Here is a 17,605-nt window from a genome sequence, read left to right on the forward strand (position 1 = left end):
ACTACTGAGCCTGTGCTCTGGAGCCCGCGAGCCACAACTACCGAAGCCCATGCACCTAGAGCCTGTGCTCCACAACAAGAGAAGCCACCGCAATGAGAAGCCCACGTACCACCACGAAGAGTAGCCCCCGCTCGCCGCAACTAGAGAAAGCCCACATGCAGCAATGAAGACCCAACATAGCCATAAATAAATAATTATAAAAAAATATAAATAAATTGGCAGAGTGGATTAAAAAACGTGACTCAGGGCTTCCCTGGTGGCGCAGTGGTTGAGAGTCTGCCTGCCGAGGCGGGGGACATGGGTTTGTGCCCTGGTCTGGGAAGATCCCACATGCCGCGGAGCGGCTAGGCCCGTGAGCCATGGCCGCTGAGCCTGCGCGTCTGGAGCCTGTGCTCCGCAACGGGAGAGGCCACAGCAGGGACAGGCCCACGTACCACAAAAAAAAATAATAATAAATAAACGTGACTCACCTATATGCTTTGTAAAAGAAACTCACTTCAAATATAACAATATAGGCTGGTAGAAAGTAAATGGATAGAAAAAATTATATTGTGCAAACCTTAATCAAAGGAACGCCAGAGTGGCTGAATTAATATTAGATAAGGTAGGCTTCAGAGCAAAGAAAACTACCAGAGATGAGGGGACATTATATAACAGTGATAAAAGGGTCAGTCCACTAAGAAGACTTAACAATCCTAAATGTGTGTGCAGCAAACAACAGAACTGCAACATATCTGAAGCAAAGCTGATAGAACTGAAAGAAGAAATAGACAAATTCACAATTATAAATGGAGATTTCATCCCTCTCTCAACAACTGAGAGAAGTAGACAGAAAATCAGCAAGTATATAGAAGGACTCAACACCACCACCAACCAACAGGATCTAATTGCCATTTATAGAACACTCCACCCACCAGTTCCATAATACATATTATTTTCAAGTGCCCATGGAACATACACCAAGATAGGCCATATATGGGCCATTAAAACAAACTTCAGCAAGTTTAAAAGCATTTAAATCATACAGTGTTTTCTCCATATACAGTAGGATCAAACTTGAAATCATGAACAGAAAGATAATGGCAAAATCTCCAAATGCTTGGAAAGGTTACATGCCAAATAATTCCACTTATATAACTTTCTTGGAATGACAGTTTTAGTAGTAAAGAACAGGTTAGTGATTGCCAGGGGTTAAAAAGGAGGGTAGGGTAGGACGGAAGTGAGTGTTGCTCATGTAACAGGGCAACACGGAATCCTTGTGGTGATGAAAATGTTGTCTCTGAATCATGTCAATATCAGTATCCTGGTTATAATATGATTGCATTGGGGAGTCTGGGTAAAGGGTACATAGAATCTCCTTATTATTTCTTAAAACTTTGTGTAAATCTATAATTACCTCCAGGTAAAACATTTAATTAAAAAATAGAGATCTGCAAGTGTTACAGAATTATTTATAGCGAAGGAGCGCTAAACTGAGACTTTCTCCTTTACATAATCAGAGAATTGACCTGAAAGTAAATAACTTTCTCACTAAAACAAAACAGAACAAAAATGTACACTAAGATACCATTTTTTAACCTAACAGATTAGCAAAGGTCATAAAGTTTGTTAATCTATTTGAGAGCATATGAGGGAAACAGGCACTCTCATGCACTGTTGGTACCATCTATGGAGAGCAATTTGGTAGTCAGTTTCAAAATTAGATGTGCACATGCCCTTTGACTTACATTTCTACTTTTGACTATCTGTCCTACAGATCTACTTTCACAAATGCAGCATGACATGTGTTCAGTGTTATTCATTGTAGCATTGACTGTAATAGCAAAAGATTGGGAAAGCCTAAATATCCGTCAAGTAGAGCGCTAGTTAAATTATTGTACATCAAGAAAAGGGACTTAGGTGAAGCCATGAAAAAAAAATGAGAAGGCTCTTTACTTAGTAAATAAAAAGTATTTTTCAAGGTATTTTAAATGCAAAAAAGCAAGGTGCAGAACATTGTGTATCTGTGTTGTGTGTGCACATGTGTACATACATGTGTATATGTGCATACATACCTTTAAAAATTTAATTGTATATAGAGAACATTTTTGCAGGCATACTTAAATTGCTTTCTTGGAGTGGAACTGAGTAGCTAGAGATGAGAGATATGGAAGGAAAAATTTTGCTGTATCTTTTGAACTTTTAATTGTATGAATGTATTACTGAGTTAAAAAATAAATTTAAAATGTAAATGATTGAGGAAATCTTGTAGTAATGGCATAAAAACTAACTTGTTATTCATACATTCAGCCATTAGTAACTGATATTGATAGTTGAGATGTGTTCAGTTCACACAGTGCAGAAATTTGCTTTTATAGGTTTCCACTTTTTCACATATTTATATTTTGTTTTTTACAAGCAGGTGCATAACTGGTTTCTCTGAATGGATAAATACAAGCAGTGTTTAAGTTTTGTTTTTTCTTTACAATATTTCTTTGATTTTCTACAATGAACACAAGTTGCTGGCTTCTTTGCATCACACAAGTCCAGGGGATATCGTCCAGTGCAACAATCCTGATAGTAAATATATTTATAATCAGGAAAAAAGGAGATTTAAAAGACTTTGCACAGATTAATTTGTATTTTTTTAATGCATTTGAAGTGTAGTTAAGTTCTACATTTTTGTATTTTTGTTCTGGGCTATGATAGGTACTAATAATTAGGAAGCCAATTTCAGTGAGTAAATATGACACAATTAATCGTTTTATCAAAGTGACATTACTGTTTTAACTTAACCTCAAATCATTTCCAGTCTTGATTTTTGCCACTTGGTTTTTACTCTCTGCCCTCGGCGTCCCACACAGCCCTTACCATTTAGCACCTCGTAGCCTAACAAGAGATGCATAGTGCACAGCGATTGATTTCTTTGCTAATTAGTTCCTACTAATTAGGGACCCTCAAATACTTAAGAAAATCTACCAGTGTGACTTGAATAGTTCTAACTAATAATTCTGGGTCGAGCCATAGTTGATAACATGCAGAAGACTTCATTCCTCACGTTTTTGCAAAGTGAGAAATTTGAGTCTTTTTCCATGGTGAGGTTTTTAGTTTTGTTTAGTTAATTAATATTATGTGTCTTTTCATTGCTTCTAGGTAAATCTTACAAACCATTGCGGTTTCATGGGAGGACTACAAAGAAATAAAAGCACTGGATTGACCACACCATATTTTGCTACCTCTACAGTTGAAGTAATATTTCACGTATCAACAAGAATGCCTTCTGATTCTGATGACTCTTTGACCAAAAAAGTAAGTGCTAAGAAAAAAAGTGCTCAGAGTTAAAATCTTAGTAATACATAAAATATGTAAGCAAGTCATCTAATTGATCAAGAACTATTTCTGAGTACTCCTTTCTTCACCCAGTAGTGTCTTCAGAAACAGTTGCAGAGTAAACTCTGTTTTCCTTAATGATATGATTGAAAGTTATAGTCTTAACAAAGCATTTGCCTTCAAGAAAATGGGCATCTGACAAATTGAAAAACTTCTGTAAATGTTCAGATTGGTGAAATTATAATTCAAGACCCCACACACGGAGAGATATAACGTTTATATTGATTGACGGAGAGGAAAAAAATTAAAATGTAAATTATTACAAATCACTTAAAATATAACGTGCTCTCTCATAAATTTTAACTAAAACTAATATAGCAGATAAAATAAGCATTAATTCATTAAAATAGATTTTACTGCCTTAGAATATTTATGGGAGATATAGTGGAATGGTTTTGATGGCCCATGTCTTTTAAAACCTACACCACCATTTTGCTGTAACCGGCACCAGCATTCAAAAATCACTCTAGTGACACAGACATACCTCAGAATAAAGCTGTGTGTGTTCAATCCATGTTTAATTTTTTTAGGGAGAAACATTTTTTTAAAGTGAAACCTTGTCCAACATTTCTTTATCTTCTCTTCTTCTTCCTACTCCTCAGTTTACTCAAAACTACTACTGAATGTAACCAACTTAGTATCATAGATCATTTTACTTGGTACTCTGTTATCATGTTGCCTGATATCAAATCTCTTCATACTTCATTAATAGCCTATGAAAACAGTGTTATCCTTATACTCTTTTGAAAAGGAACTTCAGAATTCCTCTCAAATATTTTATAAGATTGATTCAGTACCCTTGATGCCTTTTGTTTACATTTTAGAATACTGTTGGAAATTGCCTACTAAATGAGTAATGGTTAGAACAACTAATATATGGATGCTGATTAGATTTGAATGTTTAGTAAAGATGGAGGTAATTGATGTGTAGGAAAGTAAGTATATTTAGTAACAGATTTGCTATAGAATATCTTGGCATGTAGTTTTTAGAAGTACAGAATGAGACATGAATACTCACAAGAAAATGGTGAAGAGTTGGATTGGAGTAAAACTTCGTTAAAACTTCAATTAAGCACTTTCTTCCATCACCTCATTTTAAATTTGTATGAAAATAAGCCATACTCAAATTAGAGGCAGTTATGAATATAGTACAAAAAGATAAATTATTTTAAACATTAGGACTTGGCAGTGATCCTCATTTTCATGGCTTCATGGATACAACTTTTAAACCCCGGAGCAAAAGGAAACCCTCTTTTCCTTTTCAAAAGAGTCTAAAATTAATAGTATTTTCAATTGCAAACATAAGAGCAGAACAAAGTATATCATTTATTGTTGAAATTTTTTTTTAAAGAAACATCAGGATATTTTTACTTCAGTATATTAAACCTGAAGGTTAAAAGGTACTTGAAATTTTATTCCTGCAGCCTTTGTAGAAATATCTCAAATAAGTAAGGTTTCTTATTTCCTTCACAACAGTCACAAAGGTCTGTCCTTAATTATTTAAGAAGAGTCTGAAATGGATGTTTAACAATCCATTATCATAGCAAAATTAATTTTGGAGATAACACCATTTAAGAATTGTTAAATGGTTGAGTTCTAATTAAAATTATACCCTTAAATGGTGAAATGTTTAAGTACTGGATTTATTAGAGAATGTTGAGGGATTAAACCTTGAACACTAATAGTTTATTTCATCTATAAGTATAGAAAAATTTTTATTGTGGAAAAATATATATAAAACAAAATTTATCATTTTAACCATTTTTAAATGTACAGTTCTTTGGTATAAAGTACATTTACAGTGTTGTAGAACCATCACAAGTATCCATTTCCAGAACTTTTTCATTTTCACTTGGTTCAAAATATTTTTTATTTTCTCATGAGAATTCTTTGACCCATGTGGTACTTAGAGCTGTGTTGTTCAATTTCCAAGTATTTTGGGCTTTACCAGCTATCTTTTTGTTGTTGATTTCTAGTTTAATTCCATCATGGTCTGAGAGCAGACATCATATGATTTCTATTTTTTAAAATTTTTTAAGGTGTATTTTATGGCCCAGATGTAGTCTATCTAGTGAATGTTCCATGTGAGTCTGGAAAGAATGTGTTATCTGCTATTGTTGAATGAAATAGTCTATGAATGTCAGTTATATTCAGTTGATTGATGGAGCTGTTGAGTTCAACTATATCCTTACCAATTTTCTACCTGCTTGGATCTCTTCTTTTCTGAGAGGGGTATTAAAGTCTCCAAATATAATAGTGGATTCTTTTATTTTCCTTGCAGTTCTATCAGTTTTTGCCTCACATATTTTGGCACTCTGTTGTTAGGCATATACACCTTAAGGATTGGTTATGTCTTCTTGGAATACTGACCTCTTAATCATTAGATTATGCCACTCTTTATCCCTGATAACTTTCCTTGCTCTGAAGTGTGCTCTTTCTAGAATTAGTATAGCTATTCCCACTTTCTTATTAGTGGTATCATGGTATATCTGTCTCCATCCCTTTACTTTTAATCTATATGTATCTTTGTATTTAAAGTTGGTTTCTTGTAAAGTTGGTTTCAAGCCTCACACAGTTGGGGCTTGTTTTTTTGATCGGCTCTGACAATCTCTGTGTATTTGAACCATTGACATTTAAAGTGATCATTAATATAATTGGATTATTTTACATTTTTTCTGCCATTTGTGGTTATAATTGAGCGTTTTACGATTCCATTTTCTCTCCTTTCTTAGCATATCGTTTATATTTTTTTCTTTTTAAATTTTTTTCCAGTTCTTGCCCTAGAGTTTGTACTATACATTTACAACTAATCTAAGTCCACTTTCAAATAATACTATACTGGTTCACTGCAAGTACCTTATAATAGCACAATATGCTATTATTAATAGCATATTAATAGCACAATTCTTCCCTCCTATCCCTTGTGTCATTGCTATCATTTATTTCACTTATACATAACCATGTGTATACATAAGCATACATTATCAAATACATTGTTGCCATTTATAATCTTGAACAAACTGTTATGTGTTAGATTAATTAAGAATAAGAAAAATAAAGTTTTATTTTGCCTTCAATTATTGATTCTCCGATGCTCTTCCTTTCTATATGTAGATCTGAATTTCTTTCCTATATTGTTTTCCTTCCCTCTGAAAGGCATTTCTTGTAAGGCGGGTCTACTGGCAGCAAATTCCCTCAATCTTTGTTTGTCTGAGAATATCTTTATTCTTCTCTACTTTTGAAGGATAATTTCACAGGGTACAGAATTCTAGATTAGTAGAGTTTTCTCTCAGCACTTAAATATTTCACTCCACTCTCTTCTTGTTTGCGTGATTTCTGAGGAGAAGTCAGATGTAATCCTTATCTTTGCTCCTCTATAGGTAAAATGTTTTTTCCCCCTCTGGCTTTTCTCAAGATTTTTTCATCTGTGATTTTCTGAAGTTTGCATGTGATATACTGGATGTAATTTGGGGGCCATTTATCCTGCTTAGTGTTCTCTGAGCTTCCTGGATCTGTTGTTAGGTGTCTAACACTAATTTGGGGCAATTCTCAATCTTTATTGCTTCAAATATTTCTTCTGTTTCTTCCTCTCTTTCTTCTCCTTCTATACATAAATGTTACACTTTCTGTGGTTGTCCCACAGTTCTTGGATATTCTGTTACGGGTTTTTTTTCGGTCTTTTTTCTCTTTGGTTTTCAGTTTTAGAAGTTTCTATTATTATATCCTCAAGCTCAGAGATTCTTTCCTCAGACATGTCCAGTCTACTAATGAGCCCATCAGAGGCTTTCTTCATTTCACTTACATATTTTTTTTAATCTCTAGCATTTCTTTTTGATTCTTTCTGAGAATGTCCGTCTCTCTGCTTACATTATCCATCTGTTCATCCATCCATACTTTGACTACTTTTTCCATTAGTTCCCTTAGCATATTAATCATAGTTGTAATTCCAACATCCCTGCCATATCTGACTGTGGTTCTGATGCGTTTTCATTCTCTCATTCTTCACACTGAGTCTCCGGCAGTTTGTCAGCTACAGTTCAGGTTTTCCTACTCTGGCACTGGTTCCTACAGAGGTTTCTGCTCTGTTAAGTTGTTATTCTTCATATATGCCTGTCTGTCCAATTTTGGGGCAGCAGTTTTCCCTATGACCTCAATTCTCTGATCTAAGAAGAGTACTGTAGTTGATTTTTCAGTTGTTTAGCTTTTTACTTGTTGTTAGGACAGAGTGGTAACTTCTAATCTCTTTACATGCCAGGCTGGAAACTGGAAATCTCAGAACTTTATTCTCCCAAAAAAGGAACTCTGTATCCATTAACAATAACTCTCCATTAACCCCTCCACCCAGCCCCTAGTAACCTCTAATTTGCTTTCTTTCTCTTTTAGTTTTCCAGTTCTAGGTACCTCATATAATTTGGAATCATACAGTACTTATCCTTTTGTGTCTTATTTCACTTAGCATAATGTTTTCAAGCTTCATTGATGTTAAAGCATGTCAGAATTTCATCCTTTTTATGGCTGAATAGTATCCCATGATATATATATACATTTTGTTTATCCATTTATCTATCAATAGACACTGGGTTGTTTCCACTTTTTAGCTGTTGTGAATAATGCTGCAATGAACATTGTCCTGCAGGTATTTGTTTGAATCCCTGTCTTCAGTTCTTTTAGGTATAGACCTGTGAGTTGAATTGCTGGGTAATATGGAAATTATATGTTTAGCTTTCTAAAGGAATTGTCAAACTGTTTTCCACAGTGACTGTGCCATTTGACATTTCTCCCAGCAATGCACAAGAGTTCCAGTTTTTCCACATCCTTGCCAACACTTGTTATTAGCTATCCTAATAGGCACAAAGTATTATGCTTTGTGGTTTTTGACTTGCATTTCCCTAATGACTAATGATGTGCATCTTTTCATGTGCTTATTGGCCATTTGTATATCTTCTTTGGAGGAATGTCTATTCATCTCTTTTACCCATTTTTTTAAATTAGATTGTTTGTAATTTTCTTGTTGTGTTGTTGGAGTTCTTTATATATTCTAGATGTTAATCTCTTATCAGATATATGACTAGCAAATATTTTTCTCCCATTTTTGGGGTTGTCTTTTCACTCTTGATAGTGTCCTTTGAGGCATAGAAGTTTTTATTTTGATGGAGCTCAATTTATCTATGTTTTCTTTTGTTGCTTCTACTTCTGGTATCAGTTCAAGAAATCATTGCTAAATCCAATGTTGTGAATATTTTCCCGTATGTTTTCTTCTAAGAGTATTATAGTTTTAGCTTTTACATTCAGGTTTTGGATCCATTTTTAGTTATTCTTTGTGTATAGTATGAGATAAAAGTCTGACTTCATTCTTTTGCACGTGGCTATCCATTTGTCCCACCACCATTTGTTTAAAAGACTACACATTCCTTTATTGAATGATCTTGGCATCCTTGTCAAAAATCAATTGGTCATCTATGGAAAGCTTTATTTCTGGACTCCCTGTTCTATTCCATTGGTCTGAATGTCCTTTTGCTTTAATTAAATGCTTTAATTACTGTAGCTTTGTAGTAAGTTTTGAAATTAAGTAATGTGAGTTCTACAACTTCATTCTTCTTTTACAAGATTGCTTTTACTATTCAGAGTCTCTTGAGATTCCATATGAAATTTAAGATGGGTTTTTCTGTTTCTATGAAAAACCGTGTTGGGATTTTGATAGGATTGCATTGAATCTTTGGATCACTTTGAGTAGTTTTGTCATTTTAATAATATTAAACCTTCCAATCCATGAACATGGGCTATCTTTCCATTTATTTATGTAGTCTTTCATTTCTTTCAGCAATATTTTGTAGTTTTCAACATATATGCCTTTCTCCTCCTTAGTTAAATTTATGCCTTAGAATTTTATTCTTTCTGATGCAATTATAAATGGAATTGTTTTTATAATTTCCTTTTTGAATTGTTCATTGTTAAAAATGCAGCTGATTTTTGTGTGTTAATTTTGTATTGTGCAACTTTGCTGAATTCATATATTAGTTCTAACAGGTTTTGTTGTGGAATCAGGGTTTTCTGTATATAATCATGTTTTTTCAATGTCTCTGTGGAGAAACAAGAGCTTGCTTGGTCCACCATTTTGCTGACATAACACCCTAGAAGAAAATTTTGTGTTTTTTCCCCCCTTTAAGCTAATTAATTCTAAATGTAAAATTATTTAGCAATTTACCAAGTGGAATAGTACAAGTATTTTTTTCCAATTATTTAGTTTTTTGGGTTTTTTTCAAATTATTAGAGAAAGACTGCAGGCAATTACATGGCATAGTATTCCAATTGTTTAGTATCGAGATGCCAGAAATAATGTAACTTTTAAAAATGCAAGCATATGTTTATAATTTTTTTTAATTTATAATGCAAGCATGCTATTATATTAGTTGTCAAAGTAACTATACCTGTTTTATTCAAGAAAATTACCCTGGCTAGATAGGCTTTTTTTTTACTTCAATAGAGCATTTTAAAGGGTTTATTTGTTTGTTGTAGTGAGAAAATTTCAAAACATAACTTCTTTCACATGTATAATACCTACCAGATAAAAACAAAACCTGTCAAAATTGTAAACAATATGTAATAAAGTGGTATCATTTTGGAAGGTATAGTTCTCTTATATTCTCAAGTAGTAATTTAAGTAACTTTAAGTAAAATCTACTCTTATCAAGGTTGGGGCTAAATTGAAGCAATATTTCACTTAATTCAGTAGAAAGGAAAAATTTACCCAGTCTCATAATTCAGTATAAATTATTCTAAACCTTCTTTTCATAGAAATTTTTTAAAAAGTAACATTTATTTCTCTATATATTGAGTTTTCCTTTTCCCTATTCTCTGTGATTCTTGCCCTTACTGCTCTTCAGAGTCCTAGTATGTAAGATTTTTCTAAGTAACAGTCTTATATTTTAGCTCTATTACATTATCAATTTCTTTTCAATAAAAGGTTAAATCCTTAAACTTAATCATAGAAACCAGTTGTCTTATACCAGTTTTCCTTAATTAAAAAATCACTTTCTGTATTGGTATTTTTCTCCTGAATTTAATAAATTCCACATTAGTGGTAATAAGTTGAGGCCTAGAACATGTGTCCTGTTACAAATGAACAATTGGATATCATTAGGTTGTCCCCCTTTGCTTTGTACATATATCTTTAGGTGTGTTAATCCATTCAGTAGACACATTAATGAGCACTGGTTGAAGTGTAATATTGAAGGAAGTAAGGCTTGTTGACCTCAGCGTGAAGTTTAATACCTCTAATTAAATTAGATAGTCAACAGTCAGTTTAAAGAAATAGCCATGCCTCTGGCAAGGTAGAATTATGTATGACTCTGGTTCTTTGTTTTAAACTTGATAGGAGAAAATCATTTATATCTATTTTGTAGAAACTAATTTTAGTTTTCACTTTGTGTTTAAAATGTGTGGTGATTTTGTAAATTATTTTTAAGCATTTTATTTTCTCAGAATGAGAGGTAAATATCTTTGAACCTCTTTAAGTGTTAGCATTTTATTTCTTGTGAAGAAAGACTCTTTCAAGGATCAAAATGGTAGCGACAGAATTTTTACAACATAGACTATACTTTTTTTTAACAAATTAACCAAACTTTCAGTCTAACAAAGTAGTCTCTCTTAGAAATACTACGCCACCATATTAAAAATCCTGATATAACTCCAGTCCAAGCCATCTGTTCTATAAATTCTCTCTACCTGAGGAAGATTGACAGAAAATGGTTAAAAATAATTTCCACTTAACTGAGTTTATTCACCCCTAAAAATCAAAAGTGCTGCAAGCATTGGTATAAAGTGTTCACAGGAGCTTGTCTCATTTCCTCTGTCTCCTTCTTGTAGCCACTTGCTGATACTCTGCTTCATAGGTAGCTGAATCATCCTTTTAGGAGTTTGATGAAGATCAAGTAGAGATAATTGTAACCTACTTTTAGTTGGACTCTCTAGCCTATCTTTCATTTCCTGGACCCCCCAAAAGAGGGGAAGGAAGCGCTTTAAGTCAGTTCCCTCTGAAATATTGTTAGCGTACTGGACGGCAGTTCGTTTTTTGTTTTGAAATTTGGTTACAATAGTTTCGCAAATAAATGAGCTCTATCGAACTGCTTAGTCTGATTATAACTTTAAATCCATTTTTCTTTATTTTATCTAGAAATACAGTTAAAGTATACTTCACTTTCCAAAGACTATATGCTAATATAGTCTGGAAAAGGAATTGAAAAACAAACTTAAGGAATAATAAGAAAAATTTTTTCATTGTTTTAGTAGAAGTGTAGTTAATGTAATAGTTAATAAATGCTATGGAATTATACACATGGTTGTAGTCCTAAATCTAGCCACATTACGTAAAATAATTCTGTTTTAATATAATAGACTCTACCTTTAACCCCGATTTCTATAAATATACTCCTGATGACAAGAAATGAAGATAAAGAAACAAGGAAGTATAAATGGTTCAGAGCAGATTTATCTCAGCACTGTGAATGGTTTAATTTGGATGGTATAGCAGTGGCTTCTCATTGCATATAGAATAAAATTCTAATTCCTTACTGTGGCCTTCAGTGACCTACAGGATTTGGCCACTTGCCTGCCTACCTCCCTGATCTCATCTTCTGTCACTTTCCTTTTCACTTACCACAATCTGGCCTCACTGGCTGTCATTCTAACCTGCCATCATGTCAAGCTCATTCCCATCTCAGGGGCTGTGCACTTACCTTTTTTTTCCATTTGAAATGCTCTTTCGTCACATTATCAGGTTTTTTCATCCTCATTGTTCTATTCTCAGACTCACATGACAGTTCCTCAGAGAGACCTTTCCAGACCATCCTAGCTAAAGAAGCCCTCTCTATCCAGTAACACTATCACATTACCCTATTTTATATTTGTATAGCACGTATCACCATCAAAGTGGCATATTTAAATAAAGCCGTAATTGCAGATAATTGTATTTTTATGCTGTGCACTATGTAATGATAGAAAACAATTTGCTAAGTAAGTACTGTGACATTATCTTTTTAATAGCATATTTATTGAGTGCCCACTCTGCTAAAGTATTCTGTACTAGATGCCGTGCCTATTGCTTCAAGAAGCTTTTCCCAATTACTAAGAATGAATGATCCAGACAGCAAGTGAATTGTGAAAATGTGTGAGAGTATGTTTTTGCACATGATTGAGGAGTATATGATAGTTTATGTTTTGCTACATGAGTGTCTGGAAGGTGAGGGGCAAAGAATGAGGGCTTGGGGCACTGAGTATCAACTCTGTTTCAATTTCTACATGTATACCACTATCTCGTGAAGTAACTGCCCTAACCTAACTAACTTCTATGCATTCTTCAAGTGCCATTATAGATCAGTTGTCTTTGTTATTTGCATTCAGAGAGGTATATTTAGAGCATTATCTCTACTGTTAATTATTCATTAATTGCTTAGTTTATTTTACTCTCTCTCCACTGGACTTAAAGCTATGTGAGAGAAGAAAATATGTCTGTTTTTCCTCACCGTTGTATCTTTAATAGCTAGTGCAGTGCATTTAGTCAGCTCTCAATATTTGCTGTTTGAAAGAGGTAGATAGGAAGGAGAGAGGGAAGGAGGAGAGAAGGCCTTTTAAGAACTCGTGAACTAGTCCAGCTGTGTAGGATGACTAGCATCTGATCTGGAGCAACAATAGAGGAAATAGGAAGGAAAGTACAAAAAGAGAACATAATACTTTTTTTTTTAATGAAGAGCTTGTTAGAGATACTATAAGGAAATCAGAAATTGAAGACTTTCAGGTTTTGACTCTGAGTAATTATAATTAAGTTATTAGGTGTTTTTAACAGAAATGAGGACGTCAAGGGGGTAAGTTGATTTTGTAAAACAGATGATATAGTTATATTACATGAATTCTAGTCTCTAACTCCAAATGAATGATATTTCACTGAGGAAATCTAGAATTGACTCTGGAATCTCTACTGATAATTATGGAAAATGAGAACACTGCCATAGATAGGCAAACATCTGATTTTCATAAAAGGACATGGAACAGGCCACCAACCACAAAAATTACTAACATTCATGAGCTCCATGTCAATGCCTGGCAAAATAGGATTATTAAACAGATGGTTTGTGAGCACTTAGGTAATGAAGTAGTGATCACTAGGAGCTACCATGAGTTCACCATAACAAATCACATCAGAGTAACTTAATTTGTTTTAATAGGATTACTACATCAGGGAAGGCCATAGACAGTATAAAGCATTTAACTAAGTCGTTTGTTGTGGACAAGTTGAAGAAGTGCGGTCTTAATAATAGTTCAATAAGTATGTTAGTGACTGGTTCTGTAATTATATCTAGAGAAATTAATTATATAATGAGAGGCAATAGAGGGAGGTGGTTAAAGTATGGTTTCTGAAGCTAGCCTGCTTGGGTTTCAATCTTGGCTCTGCCACTTATTAGTTACGTGACCTTAGGCAAGTTACAAAGGTTCAGTTCCTCACCTGTAAAAATAAGGTCAATAATAATTATTCTTATCTTGTAGCATTGTTTTGAAAATTAAATAAATTATCACAAAGCACTCAGAAATAGTAAGTATTTAATAAATGTTGGATATTCATTTAACCAGGAAGGACATCTGTAATGACTTACTGTAAGGCTGTTACCCAAACCTGTCCCGTTTGACATTTTTATCCAAAATCTAAATAAAGACACAAGAATTTGAATTTAAGGATAACCCAAATCTGGAAAAGGGAGAGCCAACATACTGAATAGAAGAATCATGCTAAAGGCCTTGATAGGCTTTAAGGTAATCGGAACCTGGTAAGTTAAAGTTTATTAAGAATACATAGAAATCCTCTCTAGTTCTAGTAGTCAGTTGTACCCGCTTAAAAGAACTTCGTAAGAAAAAGTCTTAAGGGTTTGAATTGACTACAGCTTCCATTTGAGCCAGTGTTGTAAAAATGCAGAAAATAATTGAGTGAATAGAACAAAGGAAGTAGTCCCACTGTGGGCTGGTTGTATTATAGAATATATTGATATTATATTCTATTTCAGATACCACAATTTAATAGAAACATCAGTAAACTGAGGTAATAATCCAGGATAATGAATAAGTTTGTAAAATATAAAAAGAGGAACACTTTTAACCTAGAAAAGTTGAGTTATATATTAGACGAATCTTCAAATATTTGAAAAGATAATATATGAAATATAGCTTGGGTTTATTTGGTATTAGTCTTATTTTGGAAGAACTAGCTTAGGGAAGGCAGATTTTGGCTTACTGTAAAGTAGGGTCTAACGATTGTAGCTCTTTTAAAATGAATGGGCTAATTTGTGAATCTGTAAGCTTCCTAACCCTAGAAATATTCAAGCAGAGGCAGGATTACTTGTCAGGGATATTGCACTGGGAGTTCCTGTATTGTGTGGGAAATTAGAGCTTTAATGTCTCTCCCAGTGCTAATATTCTGTAATGTACTGAGGACTTCAATTTTATATGTGTTGAATTTCATTTAACTATTTTATCTTCATAAATTGATAATGATAATCTGCAGCTTATGTTATATACCTCGAATTCCAAAATGACTTCAATAGCAGTCAAAGTGAATTTGGAAGAGTACTTTGGCTGCCAGTCATTTTAACAGACCTGTCCCATGTACAGAATTCTTATAGTCTATTTCAGAAGTGATTCGCATCTGGGTACAAGAACATGCAGGTAGGAACTCCTTTGAGAGTTTTTAGAGTATGGAAAAACCCTGCTGAGTATACATAAGACACAACCCTTTAAATCTGTAAAATATAAGGAATAGATAAAATAATTTAAAACATCAAATACTATATAAAGTATTTATGTCAAATAAATGTCAAACACTTCTGAAGTTTCTGTTAACTGTTAACCACTCAAAATTCATATTTTCAGTAGTCTTCAAAAATTATAAGATACATGGCAATGATTAGCAATTTCTCAATTTATTTAATTATTTTATAGCAGGGTTTAAAGACATAAAGATATAAAAACATGCCTCAACATAACAGCATAAAATAATTGCTTTTTTAGCATTTGGATAAAAATGATAAGGGATGTTCTTGAAGCTTTTTCCTTAAAATGATTGAACATGTTTTAAATGACTTTGTTTATATGCATAGTTCTATGCCATAAATATCTGCATTACAACATCCTGGAAAAAATATATTATTCTTTTCTGTTAAACTTCCATAAGAGACTTTTAATACTCTGTGGTAGATATTTGAAGACAAGCTTTCATTATAAAATAAAACTACAGTTGCCCTTTTCTCTCATTTCTTTAGATAAGTGAGCACTAGAAATTATAGATAGGTTTGGCAAGAGTTCAAGGGTTAATGTAGCAGATAAATAAAAGGAATTTTCTGTAAATTGAGACCTGCATTATTTCAGTTGTCTTGTCTTTCCTAACCTAACTCATTTAATTTTAAAAAGTAAATACTTAAATTCTTCCTGACAGTGTGCTCAGCTTTTACTATCGTTTATTACTTCAATTATACTTGATATCACTTAGAACAATCTGCCATTTGGAAATCTCAGTATAGCCTGGAGCTTAGTATTAGATCTGGCTGCTGTTGTAACATGTACAGCATATGACATTAATGTATCAAAATTAGATTGGATCATCCCTCCTGGTTAAATTTATTTCACATTTCTTTTGTATTCAGTTAACATAAACCTATTAGGGAAGCTGACACATGGGGATGGCTGTATAGGAAGGATATTTTTAAAGTATTTTGATTAAAAAATGAAATTATAGAGCCATGGCTTTTCTGAGTTGTGTAATCTTTTTTGGTTTTTAAAAATGTCACAAAGCCCAAGTCTTGCATTTATGTCATTCAGGGTGTGTGTGTGTGTTGTAAGTAATGATAATTAAAACTTAAAATAAACATTGTTTTGATGTTTGAGGTCTATCATCATGTATTTAGAGCAATAAGCACATTTATGGTTTCCAAAAAGAATTATTTAATCCACTTAGACCTAAAAAAAGTCCTCCTTAAAAGAAAATAAAAATCTTTATATTTCTAAAATAATAGATTCTGGTCTATAGACTTAGCTGGGCACTGTCTTTAGAGTAATAGCTGCCACTATCTTATAATCTGTCAAAGAAGAGAGGGCATTTCTTACTTAGGAATATAAATTTTAAAGTTCAGGGATTTACCTCGTGTTTTCAGATACTTAATGACATTCATAGTGCCTAGGATTTTCTAGATAGATTGGTGTTGGGGACTTTTAAGAACCATTAGAACACTGGTTCTTGGCTTTTTTTGTAAAACATAGTCCTATATGATAGACTTTCTTCTCAGAAAAGTACACAAATAAAATTTGCAAAAATTCATAGATCCCTTGAACCCAGATTAAGAACTCCAGGGTTAAAGGGTGACAGAAGAAAACCTTTCATTAATTGGAAGGTTAATTCCTTTGTTTGTTTAAATGACACATTTAATTGTTTTCCTGCCTTGTGGTCATTAAGTCAAAATAAGTCCAATATTTCAAAAACAGAAATTGCCTATATGTTAGCCCCTACTAAGAATATTGACGACACTTATCCTAATTTTCTCTTCCACACTTTTCTGCCTACAATATGTCACGTTATCTGAAAGTAATAGAAAAGCCTATGTGAGATGTGCACCAAAAATGGGCTCAAATGTTTGCAGTGGCAGAATCAATAAATGTACTAAAATAACCAAATTGTATTGATATATTAAAATACATGTTTAAACAATAATCTACATGAAGAAAACTCAATACTGATGGACATTAAGTTAATTTTTCTAATAACTTAATAGAAATCCAACTTTTGTATACTTTGCTTTTTATAATTTTAATCATCATAATGTTAACTCTCTAAATGCCAAAAACACCTTCGTAAGCACTATAAGTATTTAAATAAAATCTTCAGAGAGTCTAACAAATCTCACAAAGTCTACTTGAAAGAATTTCGTAGGCCAAGTTTCATAGTCAAAGAAAAGCTGGAAATAAATTCGTTAACGCAAATATAACCAATTTTCTCTTACTCAGTAGATATTTATGATTTACTTCTTTTCCTTCTCTTTCTGTTGCCTCCTTTAGACCCTTTCACTGCTCATTAACACTTCCAGAGAGTGGTCAGAAAAAAAGAATAGTCTTAAATCCGTCACTTTTTAAAACACTCTTTTAAACAATTTTTAAAAGGTTTGGTAGTGGAAAATTGGTGCAGTTGCTGGTTAAGAAGAGCGTT

At 33.1% G+C, this 17,605-nt stretch overlaps 1 protein-coding gene across 5 annotated transcripts in view; it reads left to right on the forward strand.

Moving 5' to 3' along the window:
* Positions 1–17,605, forward strand: part of RALGAPA1 (Ral GTPase activating protein catalytic subunit alpha 1) — a 219,904-nt gene that overhangs the window by 173,532 nt on the left and 28,767 nt on the right. For 4 of the 5 annotated variants that reach the window (XM_019924021.3, XM_019924023.3, XM_019924020.3 and 1 more), the window contains exon 36: positions 3,133–3,288. In XM_019924021.3, the coding sequence (XP_019779580.1) occupies positions 3,133–3,288 (156 nt within the window). Of the gene's footprint in view, positions 1–3,132; positions 3,289–13,992; positions 14,179–17,605 lie in introns of those variants that run through there. The other variant, XM_033851187.2, reaches the window with a different exon arrangement.

This window comes from Tursiops truncatus, chromosome 2 (genome assembly GCF_011762595.2).
Source record: "Tursiops truncatus isolate mTurTru1 chromosome 2, mTurTru1.mat.Y, whole genome shotgun sequence".
NCBI lineage: Eukaryota > Metazoa > Chordata > Mammalia > Artiodactyla > Delphinidae > Tursiops > Tursiops truncatus.